Raw genomic sequence first — 16889 nt, forward strand, 5'->3', positions numbered from 1 at the left:
GAAATATTCAGGCCTGTTATTTTGAGTACCTCGCTCGGCTAGTTGTTCAGGCTTCTCTCTGGGTACAAGCCCGATAATATAATCTACAGATTGAGTGTTGCTGTCGTATATCTTTGTAGATTTTATATCTTTTTTAGGTCCACTTGGGAGTATCATGTGGATTAGTCTAGGTATCTCCTAGGCTTATAAATTAAGGATACATAGAAATAGCTATATTCTTAGTTAGATATATAGGATAGAAATGCGATAGTTATACCAGGAACCAATATTCCCTATTTGTAGCAAAGAAGTGTATGTTTCGGGTGAAGAGCCCTTGTGTGATCTACAATTGGACCCTGTAACCACTATCTGCTGGTCATCGTCTTTTTATATCTTACGATACAGGGCTGTAATGAGTGAGATTTTAGAGTTCGTCACGTGGTGGCAACACTTACCAAAGAAGGAGATTCTTAACCTATTCGCATAGATTAGACAGGTAGGAGTAAAGATTCTTCGAGCCAATTGGAATGCTTTCCAAGCCCTTGGGCGCGATATCGGTATGCGACTAGAGCTGCAACAAGGAGGAGTTTGCATAGCTTTTACCGATGATAGTATGTGCCTATCCAGGCCCCCACCCTTATTGACGCTGTAAATACCGCAGCCGACTTCGCTGCTAGCCGGCCCGAAATGCACTTGATCGGCATCTCGGGATGATTTCGTGTTTCAACGGGTATTTGGATGATGGGCTGATGTTACACATGCTGATACTGCCAGGTGGTGGATAACCGTATCTTTGAACATTAGATCATTTTAAGACAATAGATGGCAGATAACATCATGGCATGGGGCCACTGATTCTATGTTGACATCTGGGCACGTTCGGGTACTGTAATCACAACTTGACTGCTTATATCTCCGAAAAACGCTTTCGAAATATAGTTGACGGTAGAAAATCCAAGCACATCGACAACTGTTCCGCTCGCCAAATTTCTAGATACGAGTAAACAAAAAACATTGGAAAACATGCCGATTGAACATTACTTAGTGGCGTCGCTTAGGTGTAATGCGAAACAGCAATTTCGCGGCTGAGAGGATAAATGATGATAAGGTTGCAGGATATGGAGTCACCGCGCCGTTTCGCCGCTACAAAATCAGGATATCAATGCATGCAGAAATTCTCTCAAAAAGATACATAATCTAAGCAGAACGTAAAGATGGAGATAAGTACAAGCCCATCTGCCAAGTTGGTTTCTCCGACTTTCCCGTGGCCTGAGCTTGCCATCTCACCGTACTATCAATTTGCCACTGCAGAATCAAAGTCTCGGTGCATGCACGGAATTTCTAGAGGAAATACATGATTCGAGAAATGGTCCAAGTGGTAATGCAAGCCACATGCCAAGCGCGTTTGCCCCAATTTCCCCGGAGTCCGAGCTCGCCATCTAGCCGTATCAGCCACCGTAGAACCTGGGGTTGTATACTTCCACCACTCAACTCCAACATGACAAGCTACACTTACGATATCTGGCATCGCCGTTTAGTTTCGCCAAGCACGGGGCACCTAGCCGAGATTCGCCAAGTTAAATAGTAGCAGCCATATAACAGCTTTGGTACAGAGATGTGTTATACGGGTTTCTGGACCTGCTTCTCGATGCGCCAGGGACCACTTTTCCGGAAGAATTGGTCGCTCATACGGTGTACGACATTGCAGTATACTTTTTGGGGCACTAGAGGTCGATCATAGCAGTAGATAAAATGGGGACAGTATCGCCCTGCTGTTTGTCGCCAGGTTATTCATAATAGTTCACGTATTCTATTAGTGTCTTCTGCAAGTCAAGATGAAGCTGTCAGCCCTCTCCCTCATTTCTTTCGCTCTATCTGCGACCGCAGCGCCTACGGGCTCTGATTTCAGCCTGGTGGGATTCGCAAAAGATAACCCAATTGGCCCAACAACTGGTGGCCAGTCCAAGGATGGCAAAAGTGTTACTGTGGAGACTTTGGCCGATTTCGTCAAGGCAGTAACTAGCACCGAGCCTCTTGTAGTTTACGCCAAAGGCAACTTTAACCTCACCTCGCGAGTTCAAGTACAATCCAACAAGTCACTCATTGGTCTTGGAAAAGGTGCTCAAATTACAGGCAATGGCCTCAACATTTACAACAAGACCAATGTCATCATCCGCAACTTTGGCTTCACAGCCACTGCCGACGACGCCATGACAATCCGCAACAGCACGCGCATATGGATCGACCACAACGAATTTACCACCGGCAACTTCCCCGCGCTAGGTCCCGATGCATTCGACGGTCAAGTCGACATCATCCGCGCATCAGACTGGATCACCGTATCCTGGAACTATTTCCACGACCACTGGAAGAGCTCGCTAGTAGGCAACAGTGACGCCCTCCGAGACATCGACCAAGGCCACCTCCACGTCACCTACCACCACAACTACTGGCGCCACGAAGGAACGCGAGGCCCCGCCGGCCGCTTCGGCCACCAGCACATCTACAACAACCTCTATGTCGACTTCCTCTACCAAGCCATCCACTCGCGAAGCGACAACCAGGTTCTCGTCGAGGGAAACGTATTCAAAGGAAACACGCGCGAGGCACTCAGCACATACGGTCTTGTTATCCCAGAGGACAGTCCGAATACCAGCCCCGACGGCGACTTTGAGATTGATGGCTTTGCGAATCTGGGAGCGAAGAATGATTTTGGCAAGGCCGGCGTGAATATTACTCAAGTTGGAAATTTTACGCAGGCGCCGTATAAGTACAAGCTTACGCCGCTGAACAAGGTGGAGGATGTTGTTAAGAAGGGGGCTGGGTTGGGCAAGATTTGAGAAGGTGCTTTTGCCGGATGAGGTTTTTTTGTAAATAATGATGGAGTGAGATTAAGTAATGAATGTGATATCCCTTGCTTATCCGTTGTGGTCTTATTTCTTATTTGCATAATACTAGTCAGTTATCAGCGGCTTTTTTTTTTGCAGAACTAAAAGACAAACTCTGCAGTACTCTGTTCTACGGAAAGCAAATAAGGTCAGGCTAGGAAGCGAAGCTTATTACTATATTATCTTCGCGGTCAGATTTTAGTAGTTTCCCTTGTACGATTCTGATTGGAGACTTATACACCCATGTAGCGAGTAGTAGCAGTCACTTTCTAGTAATATTTTTCTGGTAAAAGACTCTCGGTGGCAGCAAGCTATTATCTAAATGGATGTGTCCGACTCAGGGCTTCAGCGTCCTATTGAGCATGTCGATCTTGATAGCTTAAATGTTATGGCTAGTTGAATCTTACCTCGTGAATTTGTTGCCCGAGTCAAAATATCGAAATAGTAGCCTGTGAATCAGCGAATGTTGAGTATACAGTTGCCAAGGGTCGAGTTAGAAATGCCATCATTTACGAGACCCAATCATTTCCTCATACATTACGATTTCTCCCTTAACTCATGTTTCCACTTGCAAAATTGAAGAGATTCATAACGTCTTTGGCTGGTTGCTCAAGTCAACCATAGTTATACATGTACACAAGAACATTACACTATCGATACATGCAAGCCTAGGCATGGGCCGCAACACCTCCCAAGGGCCTTTGTCCTTGAGGGTTATTTGGTGCAGCCGGTTGTAACTCCTCAATAGCCTGGTCATACTCGTTGCTGCTCATATCCGTGCCAGCACCATCATCTTGCTGTCCACTAAACATTTGTGCGCGCATAGCCTGCTCATCCTCAATCTGCTTAGTAGCCCAGGCCTTCCAGTTCTCCCACTGGCGGTCCTCAAGCTCCATACCAATCTCAAGCGGTCCTTTGCCAAAGTAGGCACCGACGTGCAGAGCTTCTTCTTTTGCGATACGTGAGCGGATTTCGGAGAGATGGCGGTGTTTGTAGAATTCGCGGCGGGCAACATCGTAGGCGGAGGCTTTGGAGAGGGAGGCATTCTTCATCAGCCACATTTGGCGCTGGACGACGCTTCATTATGTTAGTGTAGCCACATGGGAAGCAGTGATATCGGCTGGACGCACCTTTCACCATCTAATTGCTTGCCCGGCTGTACAATCTTGCTCCAATCGTAATTCTTCGAGTCGTTTCCGCTATCCTCAACTACCAGCCTCGGTCGTGCCAGTTCCCATGGGTGGTCACCGAAAAATTCTGAGCGCAGCTTGTCTTCGGGATATGCGATGGGCAGTGGTTTGAATAGTTTGCTGGCCTTGCGTGCCTTGCGCATCTTGGGTACCCGCAGCACTGGTCTCGCGAGTGTCTCGCCCGGGGGAATATTTCCAATGACATCGTACCATTGCGGCAGCTCGGGGTTTCGCTTTGCGTCGAAGAGGGCCTTTGCGGTTTGGCGGACGCGAAGAGGGCGGAAGTCGTAGCGGCCCATGGCGGGCAGTGTCGATAGTTATGCTCTCACAGGCACTGTGTCATGTGAAGGAATCCTTGAGAATATTCCGGGGGCGCGGCAATTGGCTACGGGCCACAATGGGTGATGTCGTGGATATTATCAGCGTTGTTCTTGCCCGCGCAAACTCCGAAGATTTTGCCAAGACTTCGCGACATTGGAAATCTTTGGACGGCCCATGTGTGGGCATCCGCGCATCACCACCAGTACCGTTATTCACTCGCCCTATGGAAAGCTCCCCAATGGGTTCCACATAATCAATTGTAGCCGCGCTCGCAAATGGAACACGTCTGAATAGGCTCCCACTGACACGATGCTCGACCTCTCATGTCCCTCTTCCGTACCCTCGATCGGACCTCCGCAGTCTCCAATACCACCAGCGCACGACCCTTTCTTTCCTTTTTATGTCCGGCCCTCGACAGGAATACGTCAAAGAGAAGGTTTAGCAAGAATTTGATAGACAATGCGCCATCAGCGCCCAGACAGACACCCCACATGGACACTTTTTTCATCCAGGCATTGGTGCAGGCGTCATCGTGCCCAAAGCATGCAAAGCGGATGCCAAAATTGTCCAGGGTAGATGCAGTTTTTCCGAAGAAACACACTGGGCGGTGGAGTAGCACATGGTCCAAGCCAGACGAAGAAACTCCCAATGCTAGGCTACAGCGGAGGGGTCCGTTCAACAAAGTCAAGGACTTTGCTGAAAAAGAACTGCAGGCCTTGGTAGACTACTACGGCATGGAGCTTGAAGCTGGGCCCGAGCAAGATGTTCCCGATGATGGAAAACTGGTGTGGAATGTTGGAGACAGTCACGAACCATGGCCCCTCCGCGACCCAACAGACGCTGTGCACATTGAGAGATTGGAAGAACTACTCAAGGATGAAGAAGCATCACATGTTGAGGTGTTCGACACATACAAGAAGCTACCATCACCCGGAGTTGTATATCTCAAGATTGAAACGATAAGAGCTCTGCTTCACCACCTCGCTGTTGTGGAGCGTCCCACGCTAACCGCAATGCAACGATACCTTTCTATCCTTGACGACATGAAGAATGCGCACATACACATCATTCGCTCAGAGTGGACATCAGCGATACACCTCTCCGGAAATGCCATGGGCAAGATAGCTGAAGACAAGATCCAGTCAGCTCTCAACATTTGGCGGGATATGGAGCACCGGGCTAGTATCAGAGGTGGCTATGTGACTTTCAACGTGCTCTTTACCGTGTCTGTAAAGTCCGGAAAATACACACTTGCTGAGACTTTTCTCAAAGAAATGCAAGCTCGGAAAATGCCAATGCACCGACATCACCGTGTATCGCTCCTCTACTACTACGGTGTCCTGCAAAACGGAAATGCCGTCAGAAGGACGTATCAAGAATTGGTTGCAGCGGGAGAGATTGTGGATACAGTGGTGATGAATGCTGTCATAGCATCCCTACTCCGTGCTGGAGAGCCTGCGGCTGCGGAGCATGTTTTCGAGCGCATGAAGCGCCTGCATGCCCTGCGCGCATCTCCAGCACCGGGCCACACATTCTTCAACCGCAACTGGCGTGACCGTCGTCTTCTGGGAATGCACTTTAGAGACGAGACACGGAGGTTAAGCCACGAGAAAAATGAAGAGGAATTGAAGAAGCTGCAAGACTTTGCGCCCATCGCGCCAGACTCGCGCACATACGGTGTTTTGATCCGTCATCACGCTGGGGTAGCAGGTAACATCGACCGCGTCCACGAGCTGCTGCAGGAAATGAACTGGAATTCAGTACCGTTGGAAGGCACCATCTTCATCGTCATTTTTCATGGCTTTAATACTTTTGGTGGAGTACGCTACTCATCATGGACAGCCTCGAAACTTGAAAAGATCTGGCAGCGCTATCTAAGGGCTCTCAATGAAGACCTTGAACGGACGTGGATATCAAGTCTGTCAGTCATTGCGGCTCTCAGGGCTTTTGCAAAATGCACAGCTCCAGAACGCACATTGAAAGCTTGGGAGGAAATTCGCAACCTGTGGCACCACGCTGATGAACAGGAGTTGGAAACTGTGCTGCGTGCGCTGAGAAAACTGGTGCCGAGCCAGTTGGAAGCTCAGAGGCCAGGGTTCTTTGATGGCAAAAGGCCGCTTTAAATAAGTATATATACGATGAATTCAGATGATTTTCGACATTGTGTCTTCTGCTTTTATGCATGGGGTACATATTTACACGATTCAGTAGTCATAGAGTAGGGCGACCAATACTCCACAAATGCTTTTTCTTATCTATTACGCAAACCTGCCGACCTGTTCGTGCAGGGTTTCTGAAACAGATGGCGTGCAGGGGATCCACGGGCTGATGATCCACTGTTGTGCAAGGGTTCGGATTTAGTCACAGGCGCTCTATCCGCCCAGCTGAGACTTGTGTGGGAGAGGTCCTACAGATCTTCATACAAAGGGCCACGAGAAGAAACATAAAACACTGACGGATGCGTGTATCCGGGATTGTGGGATGACCCAGACTAGTTATGACCCACGTATGTGTCGACCTACTGTTAGATTTTGGGGGCTTAACGATAGCTTAGGTGTCCTCCTAAGTCTCTAGCCTTATTCTTCGCATTTGTATTTATTCTAAAGGCTTGGCTAGTATTAAGATCGATACGGGTGACAAGTGTGTTGCAGGCCTTTGATTTCATTGCGCTACCTATTTTGATATTACCACGTGAATATAGTAGGGAGGCCGAAAACTTTTATCGGCCGAAAACTAGGAGCACCGGCCTAATTGCAAGTCCCTATTTGTAGATCCATGAAGAGAGGAAAAGCATCTTGATCTCTAGACTTTCTTAGATGGTATGTAGATGATTTCCTACATCTGTGCTTGAAGCTTTTTAATTTAACTCATTTGTCCCTGAATTGTTTTGCACTCAGACTGGTCTGCCAAGTCAACATCTCCAAACGCGACGCAGGTATTCAGCATTACGAATCGGATGTTGACATGCAATCTATCGTGGAATTCGGTGGTTGTTGTTTCACGAACCAGAAATGACGTTATATTTACGCCGTTGACACTGATCAAGAGCATGGGGATGCCTGTAGAGCTGTTTAGAATGTTCTAGAAACATTTTGAACAGGCAATGAACACTGGCGCTCTTGGAATGGGCTCTGGTGTTTGAGAATGGCAGGTAGCTTCGTGGTTGAAAAGGGAAAACCATTTATAAATTTATGCCTAAGGGCATGGCACTTTGTCACACTAGTTCCGCAGGTCATGATCGAGCTTTAGGTAATTAGTGTTACGAGCTCGATAGAAATCTCGATATACCTGCTCTTTTCAACCGCATCTTTCGTATCTTCTCGGCTTGATACTACTATCGCTGAAGGTGTGCTGGCTCCGCCTATAGCAAGATACTACTATATAATTCGGGAAGCATACTCGCCATATTCCAGGACGGAAGGGATCTCCAACAATGAAGGCGTTTAAAATGAATCAATGAACCTTGTGGTCATCTGCCAGAAATGCTCCACGATTCTAGTGGGCAGGTTCGCCGTCTTGATCCAAAGCTAAGTCGGAGATTATTGACAAACCTTAATAATGCTCCACTTCCGGCCGCCAGCATATGGCAAAGTGCGTGTATGCTAACGAAGTAGCATCGCCTAGTGTTAGCTTCAGAAATTTTCGACTCGTTCATCAGTCTGTAGTAGGTATATGGGCCTATTATGTGCAACGCGGATACCATCACGTGGCCTTCGATTACTGAGCCAAATGATTAATCAGGCCTAGTACTATGCGACCAGACCAATTGTTACAAAGCTATCGCCCGCGCCGTGGTCCGTAGTCGGGGGTTTCATCATCAGTCAACATTAATTACATTAGTCATTTTAGACACAGATGGTGGCATCTTCCTTGCTCGTAGTCGGCCATGTTCGTAAACTATATCCGCCGGCCAGCTTTCCACCCGACGGTAGAGCCGATCGACTCTTTTAGGCTTAAGCTCATCAGTAACCAGGTGGGTGGGTGAGTTCTGTTTGCGTTCAGCTAGATGCGTAGTAGAGCTCAATCTCCAGTATAGCAAGCACACAACCATCATGATACTTTGTACACATCGCCGAGCATGACCCGCCTCCTTTGCTTCTCCGATATGGCGCATTTGATGCGCGAACGCGGCTCATCAAATCTAAAGCCTTCCAAGTTGGTGAGCTTTATCTGCTTCGATAAGCACCCTCGGTGAATAAATGCGAGTAGCCTTACAACCCATTGAATGCTGCCTACACAAACAGCCCGAGGTTATTGCTGCATTGTAGACCGCTTGACTGTATTTGTCTTCGAACGGTTCATGCTACGTAAAAACCTGTACGATTTGGAGCTAAGTACTTAAGTATACATGTGCGTTCTAGAATATTTCTCTCAAAAGTCGCTACTTAGGCCGGACTCTTACCTCTCGCACCGAAGATCCGCTGTCCCTCGGGTGTGCGCGAGGAGCCAGTGCAGTAGGACGGCGATTACAACTGATTAGGTAACTACTTCGCCAATGGGTCCAACACGGCCGACGTCTTTTAATCTTGTCGGCCCGTAGATCATGCAGTCAGACGGCGTAGCTGTTGCCTGCCGTTACCCGTTATGCGCTGACGCGTGTCGAACAGATAGTCTGCGACACTGGTCATTTGGATATTTGGATACGCATCTGTAAAAAAATTTGCACATTAAGATGCCGACTTCACTATCACATCATACAACGTCTGGGGTTCATTACTGAATTGTGGGCATCTCCCCTTGCTCGCTGTGGGAACAATATTCGGCAATCTTTCTCCCAACGGCTGGCACGCCCTCTATTGGTGCATCAGATTCAAAAATGTCAAGGGATCGTGACGCAAACATGTCACTTTTCGAGTCTGAGAAGTAGTGCCTGGCTGTATATAGTCAGTATCCTGGCTAAGCGCAAAAAATCCCTTGCGCAAGAAATGAGGGCCGAATCCTGCCAGAACGAATTTTGCCTAGCGTATCGTTAGAAAAGAATAGCTTATTGGCCAAGCGCATTCGCTTTATCTTCGGTATTTTCAATTCGCCCGGAACTTTGCTCCTCTGGCACCAAAATGGCGATCCTAGCGGATCCTTCGTCGCAGTATAGTCATGGCTCCTCTCGTCAGTGACTCGCTGGCTGCGTGAGACTGAGTCGGGTTCTTGAGCGTTCGTTGTCGTTCTCCTCCACGCTTTACCGGTTGTTCTCTTCCGCTACGTTCCCCTCCCCCAGTGTCAAATCACGACGAACCAAATCATCCAGGATCGCTGTGCCTCAGTCGACCTCAGTCGATTGTCCCTGTCAAATGCAGGGGCGATGCCCGTCTTGCCTGTCAAAACACTGACCCACCGTGCCGCATGCTTACTATCTGGAGGTACTTACGTATCCGGCTACTTGACTATGATCTCGGAGGAGAAGAATGTGGCGTCATTATATCCCAAAATCTTCTAGCTGACAGATAGATTTATAGATAAATCACTAAAAATTTGTATACATGTAAGTAAGTACGACATGCATCGTACGTATGTACATATGGCCTGAGGCGTAGGGAAATCTCGTCATCCAAACTCTTCATCTTGTCATAACAGAACGTGGGGTACCCTGTAATATGGATGCTGGGATTTTCCAGGCGGCGAGCCCTGACTGGGATCCTAGGATAGAGTTTGCACGAAAGCCTGTCAAATGCAACCATCCGCTTCCTGAGGCTCGCCTCTCGCCTAGCGTTCAGCCTCCAGCAGACCTCCGCCTGCATTAGCCCTGCACAGACAGCATAAAGTTAGCTTGGCAACGGCTCTGAATCGTGAACCAGCTTCCGGCGCAGAGGTCTCGACGGCCCACCAACAGTCATTAGTGCTGGCTCTCCCCCACCAGACTCTCGTCGGCCGTAAGTATCCATCTATCATTCCTGCGTTGTTTTGAGCAGCGCCGGCGCTCTCGCCTCTGGACCAAGATGGCCAACGACATGTCACGCTTGACCACCTGGGAGGGAATACTTGCGCATATGTTGTCAAATCCACCGCCAGCAGATGAACCCCAGCCCTTGTCAAACAAAAAAGGAACCATATTCGGCATCACGCTCACTTTCTTGGTATGATATCAGCGACTCCACACAGTGATTTGTATACTAATTTTGCACAAAAGGCTGTAGCATGGTTTGCAGTGCTTTTCCGTCTTTGGGTACGTATCAGAATTGTCAAGGAGTTCGGCTGGGATGATGGATTTGTGCTTCTCGCTCAAGTATGTACAACAATTCTAGAGTACGAGGGGGCCAAGCTTAGGAAATGCTGACTTGTTCGACAGTGCCTAAACACTGCAGCGACCATCATCGTGTGTATTTGTAAGTTATGCATCCTACAAATGTGTACTCGGCTAATGATTACAGCGGTCAGATATGGACTCGGCCGACACATGTTATATCTTGGATTTGATAACGTGGCTACCTATCTAAGAGTATACATGCCCCATGCTTCCTTGTACAATAACATATTGACCTGACCAGATGTACTACATAGAACTGGCCATTTACATTTCCAATGGTGCGATTATCAAAGTCGCTTTGTTATTCCAATATCTGCGTATCTTCAAGGCTGGTCGTATGCGATGGATATGCATAGGACTACTTATCGCAGTGATACTCTGGGGCATCGCTTTCTCATTCACCGCCTGGTTTCCTTGCTTCCCAGTTCGTGGCTACTGGGATCGTACCATTCCAGCAAAATGCTACGGCTTTGGTTTCGGTAATCTGGACGAGTTTGTTATGACATACAAAGCTCAATCAGCGACCAACATGATGTTCGATATCGCCATATTTGTGGCACCTATGATACTCTTCAGGACGCCGAACTTACGAAGGAAGAATCTCATAGCGATGGCTGGCGTTTTTTCGTTTGGCGCAGTGTAAGTTAGCCTATCTTACAACACACAACATATTTGGACTAACAATGCCAGTGCTGTCGGAACAGCAGTCGGGCGCCTACACGGCATCGTAAAAACCAAAGGCGCGACCTATCCTTATGTTGACTACACCTGGTGGACACCTACCATGATCATTCTATCCTGTCTCGAAATCGACCTAGCCATTATCTGCGCCTCCATGCCTATCTTCTGGCCTATCGTCGAAAGGTCTCTTGTCGCCATTCTCGTCAGCTACGAAGTGCAAGTGGTTGAGGAGCGTGTGGATGACTACGGCCTCACATACGAGCTCGAGCACAAGAAAACGAACGACAGAACGAGTATCAAGAGCAGTGGGACAAGCACGAGAGAGTTAACACAACAAGAGGAGGATAATAGTAATAATAATGGGAAACGGCAACAGTTCACAGTGGGCTGCGATCCACTCAACGAGGAGCAAAGAAATGCTGGGTTTACAGCCAACATTGAAACGCTCGCAGCGCCGCCAAAATGGCAGATTTGACATGAATTTTACTCTTTTTCCAGTTCAGGACAATTTTTTTTAAATCATCAAATGTGATACCCCATGTACCGGGACGCCTCTTCCCTAACTGCCGTCTTTCTTCACGACGGCCAAACCTTAATATCCCAATGGTAGATCGCGATTGTCCCCTTACGCAACCCCCTCACACCAAACCTCATGTAGCGCGGCAGCCCCCCTCCAATCGTCGAATCAGCATATTTACCACCGACGCTAACCACACGGCATCTAGGCCCCCCACGATCTAGAAATCTCAAAGGCAAGCTAAAATGTCCAAGTCCCCATTCTTTATCGTTTCTCGTCTATTTTACCCGAATCCATACCTGCATTAGACCCTTTTTGCTTCTCAAAAGCCGCAAAATGCATGGCTGTGCCGATCAATCTCGGATCAGCTCTCTTTTTCTTTTTCCTAGTAGCTATTATATGGGGAGAAGGTTTCATGTGATGGCACCCCCTTGACCCTTTCTTCTCATACTTTCCTGCTTTCGTGTCCTTGCTATTTGATTGCGCTTGGCAATCACCAGTGGGTTTGGAGGGGTAACAAGGGGGATTCCGCCAGCAACCTGCTTATCTCTGGGGTACTTAATGCTCCCGGCGGTGAGGACGTCTCAGGCACTGAGATAGGAGTACTCGGCTGCTTATGGGTATGCCGTCTTGGATGCGCGAGTTGCCGGCGCCGTCTGCATGGCCATTGTTGTCTGGAACGAGCGGTTGACGTCAGACAATGCGTATGGACTGATCTCGCCGAATCATTTTCTCTGGGGAAGTTGCTTGTTCGTCAAAATGTAGCAGGGTAGAGTACTGTAGGTATACGTAGGTGTAAAGTATATGCTACGAAACTTTCTTCGACAGAAATGGTGTTGCGCGCACTTAAATATGACTTACGTACTACCACTAGATTTTTACTTTACATGTTGCAATGAGATGGATGTTAGCGTTGGTCTAAAACGTCTGTATTACGCCCAGCTGAGTGATAGAGCTTGGCTATGAGGGGAAATCTCGCGATATACGCGCAAACACTTTTCATTGTTGAATGATCATTTCCAAGGACCATCCATCGCCTCTCGTCAAGCTCGCTGTTTCGTCCTTTTAGGTCGCTGTCGCTTCACATCGAGAGTACTTATTTCTCGCTTACTAGGATCCAGCCACAAAGTATTTGCTTACCGGCCGAGCTTTGGGCTTTATTATTACATACTCTGTACCCTGCTGCGGCGTTTATTTTTCCCTGTGGTGATCATGGACAGGGGATTGTCAGCCGACCTGGTGTGCGGAATACGAACTGGATTGGACACTTGACATTTGACTACGCGACAAAAGCTGATGAAGCCAGCTGCCCCTTTTCGCTTGCACTCCACGCATTTTGCTTCAGCTATGATGTGCTTTTTCTGCGCCGGCTTTGCTCTTATGTATGGCCGACCACCAACACCATGCTCATTGATCGCATGGTGCAAAGCCTCCTCGGCGCGGCACATACCTTCCGTCGCCGCGTTGCCGCGAACCTGCACCGTCTCGTTCTTGTAAAGGCCAAAATCCGAAGTTTCGTAGATCCTATCTTCAGCTTACAACTAATACCTCATTGTTCTGGGAGATGGCGCTTGCAAGGTACGTATGGACACGCATTTTCGACGTAATTGCAACGCCAAGTGGCCGTCTTTGCGTGGCATACCAGTAAGGTAAAATAGTTTGTCCGGTCAGGCCGGGAGGATTGATGGAGCACAGGTAGTAGGGACAAGCTGGGTAGATGAGGGTATGACCTAATGGAAGTATGACCGACGAGTGCAGCTGCCGAATATAACACACTTGTACTTGGTTCTTTTCAGCACTGTTGCTCCCATGAAACACTGGTCTAATTGGCTTGTTCCCGTGCCAACGCAAACAATTACTGTAAAGTGCTTCGATATGTCTAAAGTAAGTAATATGTGCGCTTCCCATTCTCGCGGTTGCGACCTCTACAGATGCATAGACTAGAAGACCAAGTCGGCGAACATGACTAGCATTCAGCATAGTGGGAAATGAACGGACCTGAGCAGATCATTTTCTATTCGTCTCTCATGCATGCTTTCTGTGTGTCTTGCTCTTTTTGATGATGCTGCCCGTGTACTTCCCTATGTTTAGACTTTCTCACTTTGTTGTTGGTTCCCCTTCAATCTCAACGTTGGCTCAAAAAAGATACCATTCAATGTCAATGCGACCTCCAAGATGAAAATAGCTACTGATTCAGTGCAAGAATTGTTAATGCCATGCCCACAAGTTCTGATGCAGTGCTTCTCAGAATTGTTCCTATCTGTGTTTGTATAGAGAGATCCACTTTACTCACACGATAATGAATGAAATTGTATGGGGAAATACGCTAAAATTTTACACGAACGCCACGGCAAAGCGAGCCGCTCCATTGTATCAATGTCACAACAATTGACCATTCTCGCTGCATTCTCATTCGCATAATAAACCAATTACGAAAGGGCATTGACTATGCTCGAAGTTTATTTCGATACTTTCTTTTCCGGATAGAAGAAATACCAAAGCTAAGGCTCTGTGCCGCCCTTGCAATGTCAAGCTGTAACCGCAATCATGATTGCAGAGACAGTGCTGCGCACTTAAGTACCTTTATATCTACATCGGGACTAGCGTGATCTTCTCTATGCGATAACACGCCCTAGCTCAAGCTCGCGATACTGAACCCCAAGTTTCCTAGGCGAGGATCTGGTAATTTTCGTAGGCGTGATACGCGCTGAGAAACCAGATACAGTTGTAGTGTTCATGACAACGGCAAGGGCCTGCCTAACTTGGTAAGCGGGAACTCAGGTTCTTGCACCTTTTCTTTGTCTTTAACATGATGCATGTATTTCTGTTTTTGACTGTTTGTTTTGGGGGCCAATGAAAGCTATGGTGATACCCTTTTGCCTGTTAAAATGATTCTCATGCCCGTTCAATGCTTTGCTATTTGCTTGTTGATATTTTGTGGCGAGAAGAAACCTCACATAGCGCACCGATATAGTTGACGAAGAACACGATACCTTCCCGCCGAACTCCCGTTCAGTACACCACTTCAAATCGACTCTATTGAGGGATCTTGTGCTCGCAAAGAGAACGACTAGCAAGGTACAACGTCACGTATTCTGAACATCAGATCTGCCGGCCTAAACGAGATTTAGCCTTGCCATCTGGCTATCGAAACTTCCCAATCTCTCCATCATGACATCGCCCCAGAGCGGTCGCGTCATCATCGACCCCACTGGAGGTGCACTGATAACTTTGGAGAGCTCAGAAACAGTCTTTGCTCTCTGGCTGGAGCCCCTGGATACTTCGAGCGATTCAGAAGATATAGGCACCGAAGATCTAACTGAAGAACTTGATTATGAAGATCATAGCGATGGAGAGGAATTGCCCAATTGGATGAGGTGGGACGATTCAGACCCAGAGTACGGTGTGCAAGAGCAACCTAAGCAACAGGACGAGCCAATACTTTCTACAATCCCTGGAAGACGGACTCATGGAATTGAGGTACTTTCCGCGTCAATTCATCCAGTCAAACCGAGCCCACCTCTGCCAATTATCTACCAGATTTCATCAGCGCATCTTATCACAGCATCTCCAAAGTTTAGAAGTGAGCTTTTGTCCTCAAGAGACAACCAGAAAGACAGCAATAGCCTCCATCACATCAAATGCTCAGATTGGGACCCTGAAGCCTTTGAAATATTACTCAACACGTTGCATACCCGCTACCGCCGAGTACCAAAGCAGTTGAGCTTGGAAATGCTCGCCAAAATCGCCGTAATGGTCGACTACTACAAATGCTGGGAAGCTTTCGAACTGATATCTCAAACATGGATCAGACACATTCGTGTGTGCCACCCGATGCCTCAAACCTACAGCCGCGACCTGATGCTCTGGATGCTGGTCACCTGGGTTTTCAAGCTACCGAAAGAATTCACCAGGGCCACTGCCATAGTGTTGCGACAATGTACGGAGCCAAAGATACAAGACATGGGGCTGGGAATTCCACCATCAATACTCCGTATGTTATACCACAGCTGTGATAGTAGCAAATTGCTCACATGAAACAGGGACGCTGGAAGCCCGACGTTCAGAAGCCATCGAACAAATCATCGAGACATTCAACTGCTGGATCGACGAGTTCAGCGACACCTACACGTGCCAGGTCGATGCAGACTTATCTTTCGAGTGCAGCTCGATATTACTTGGTGCCCTCATGAAGCAGATGCGAAACATCGATGTTCTATCACCTCTAGTCGTTGCGCCATTCGATGGGTTCAGTCTGGAGAAGGTCCATGAGAATATCAAAACGATACAATCACCGATTTGGGAAACGTACGATGGAGTTAATGAGCTTTACCCTATTAAGCATGCTTGCGGCTTTCACAGAACAATCATACGAGACGTTGGGCATATTGTTGCGAAGACGAAGGGGTTGGTTCTGAGTAACTTTGTGGATTGCAGTGAGAATATGGAGGGGTTGAGTCTTGGTCCTCCATGAGCGCTGTCGTGGAGTGTTTGGTGTTCTCACTTTGGTGTTTGGTTTTTACTTCGTATATACCCACATTCACAAACGCTTGCTTCCTGGAGAATAATAAATGAATATGATATGAAGGCATCAGTAGTCATAGAATCGCGTTAGCAAAATGTTGATTTCCTTCGCCTTGTTTACGTTAGATGATCGCTATCATGTGTTTTATTGACAATTTGGGTATTACGTCTCAGCTAAGCTTACCTAAAGACTACCTGATGTGTCTGCTTGGGGATCTAAATGGAATAGTTGCTGAAGTATTACTAAAAAGGTTAAAGTTGTGCAGACATAGCAGCGGAGCCTAAAATGACCGATCAGATAATCAATGCAATATTACGTGGATCATGATGACTTCTGTCACCTGATAGACTCTCTCACTACATATTAATAATATACGCCTAGCTATCAGTTGCAATTATGCCATAGCTTCTACGCTCTCACCTCGTTGTTCACCTTCGTCAGCTGAACAATCTTATATCACTACTCTGGTAATTGAGAGAAGAAAAAGTACCCTTCACTAGATATCTAGACCACTACAAGTAAGCTTGTTACTATAAAGACCGGGGAG

General features: G+C 47.5%; 6 protein-coding genes across 6 annotated transcripts; 4 read left to right on the forward strand and 2 right to left on the reverse strand.

Annotated features, from left to right (window-relative positions):
* The first annotated feature begins 1784 nt into the window (after positions 1-1784).
* COCSADRAFT_272567 (polysaccharide lyase family 1 protein) lies at positions 1785-2896 on the forward strand. Its single transcript, XM_007697834.1, has one exon. It carries the CDS (start codon positions 1815-1817, stop codon positions 2817-2819), a length of 1005 nt encoding a protein of 334 aa, XP_007696024.1. The 5' UTR covers positions 1785-1814; the 3' UTR covers positions 2820-2896.
* Positions 2897-3314: 418 nt separating this feature from the next.
* Positions 3315-4472, reverse strand: COCSADRAFT_178248 (uncharacterized protein). The gene is made up of 2 exons (XM_007697835.1): positions 3998-4472; positions 3315-3944 (listed from the first exon to the last, which is right to left on the reverse strand). Exons 1-2 carry the CDS (start codon positions 4354-4356, stop codon positions 3536-3538), a joined length of 768 nt encoding a protein of 255 aa, XP_007696025.1. The 5' UTR covers positions 4357-4472; the 3' UTR covers positions 3315-3535.
* Positions 4473-4574: 102 nt separating this feature from the next.
* On the forward strand, positions 4575-6565 carry COCSADRAFT_33331 (uncharacterized protein). Its single transcript, XM_007697327.1, has one exon. The coding sequence runs from the start codon at positions 4870-4872 to the stop codon at positions 6499-6501; it is 1632 nt and encodes a 543-aa protein (XP_007695517.1). The 5' UTR covers positions 4575-4869; the 3' UTR covers positions 6502-6565.
* Positions 6566-10323: 3758 nt separating this feature from the next.
* COCSADRAFT_80211 (uncharacterized protein) lies at positions 10324-11775 on the forward strand (the record flags this gene model as incomplete). Its single annotated transcript, XM_007697836.1, has 6 exons — positions 10324-10449; positions 10503-10598; positions 10662-10698; positions 10744-10811; positions 10861-11258; positions 11310-11775. The coding sequence occupies 6 exons, from the start codon at positions 10324-10326 to the stop codon at positions 11773-11775; spliced, it is 1191 nt and encodes a 396-aa protein (XP_007696026.1).
* Positions 11776-12980: 1205 nt separating this feature from the next.
* On the reverse strand, positions 12981-13797 carry COCSADRAFT_349930 (uncharacterized protein; the record flags this gene model as incomplete). The annotated part of the gene is made up of 2 exons (XM_007697837.1): positions 12981-13341; positions 13460-13797. 2 exons carry the CDS (start codon positions 13795-13797, stop codon positions 12981-12983), a joined length of 699 nt encoding a protein of 232 aa, XP_007696027.1.
* A 1137-nt stretch (positions 13798-14934) lies between these two features.
* On the forward strand, positions 14935-16451 carry COCSADRAFT_349935 (uncharacterized protein). Its single transcript, XM_007697838.1, has 3 exons — positions 14935-15194; positions 15333-15811; positions 15861-16451. Exons 1-3 carry the CDS (start codon positions 14989-14991, stop codon positions 16289-16291), a joined length of 1116 nt encoding a protein of 371 aa, XP_007696028.1. The 5' UTR covers positions 14935-14988; the 3' UTR covers positions 16292-16451.
* Positions 16452-16889: the final 438 nt, after the last annotated feature.

The sequence above is a fragment of the Bipolaris sorokiniana genome (genome assembly GCF_000338995.1).
Source record: "Bipolaris sorokiniana ND90Pr unplaced genomic scaffold COCSAscaffold_2, whole genome shotgun sequence".
NCBI classification, from domain to species: Eukaryota; Fungi; Ascomycota; class Dothideomycetes; order Pleosporales; family Pleosporaceae; genus Bipolaris; species Bipolaris sorokiniana.

Bases quoted from the DNA above. Each gene is read 5' to 3' on its own strand.
- COCSADRAFT_272567 (XM_007697834.1), top strand. From the start codon at position 1,815: ATGAAGCTGTCAGCCCTCTCCCTCATTTCTTTCGCTCTATCTGCGACC.
- COCSADRAFT_178248 (XM_007697835.1), bottom strand. From the start codon at position 4,356: ATGGGCCGCTACGACTTCCGCCCTCTTCGCGTCCGCCAAACCGCAAAG. The intron at 3,945-3,997 runs GTGCGTCCAGCC...AACATAATGAAG, and splicing joins AAGCAATTAGATGGTGAAAG to CGTCGTCCAGCGCCAAATGT.
- COCSADRAFT_33331 (XM_007697327.1), top strand. From the start codon at position 4,870: ATGGACACTTTTTTCATCCAGGCATTGGTGCAGGCGTCATCGTGCCCA.
- COCSADRAFT_349935 (XM_007697838.1), top strand. From the start codon at position 14,989: ATGACATCGCCCCAGAGCGGTCGCGTCATCATCGACCCCACTGGAGGT. The intron at 15,195-15,332 runs GTGGGACGATTC...AGTCAAACCGAG, and splicing joins GAATTGCCCAATTGGATGAG to CCCACCTCTGCCAATTATCT. The intron at 15,812-15,860 runs GTATGTTATACC...CACATGAAACAG, and splicing joins AATTCCACCATCAATACTCC to GGACGCTGGAAGCCCGACGT.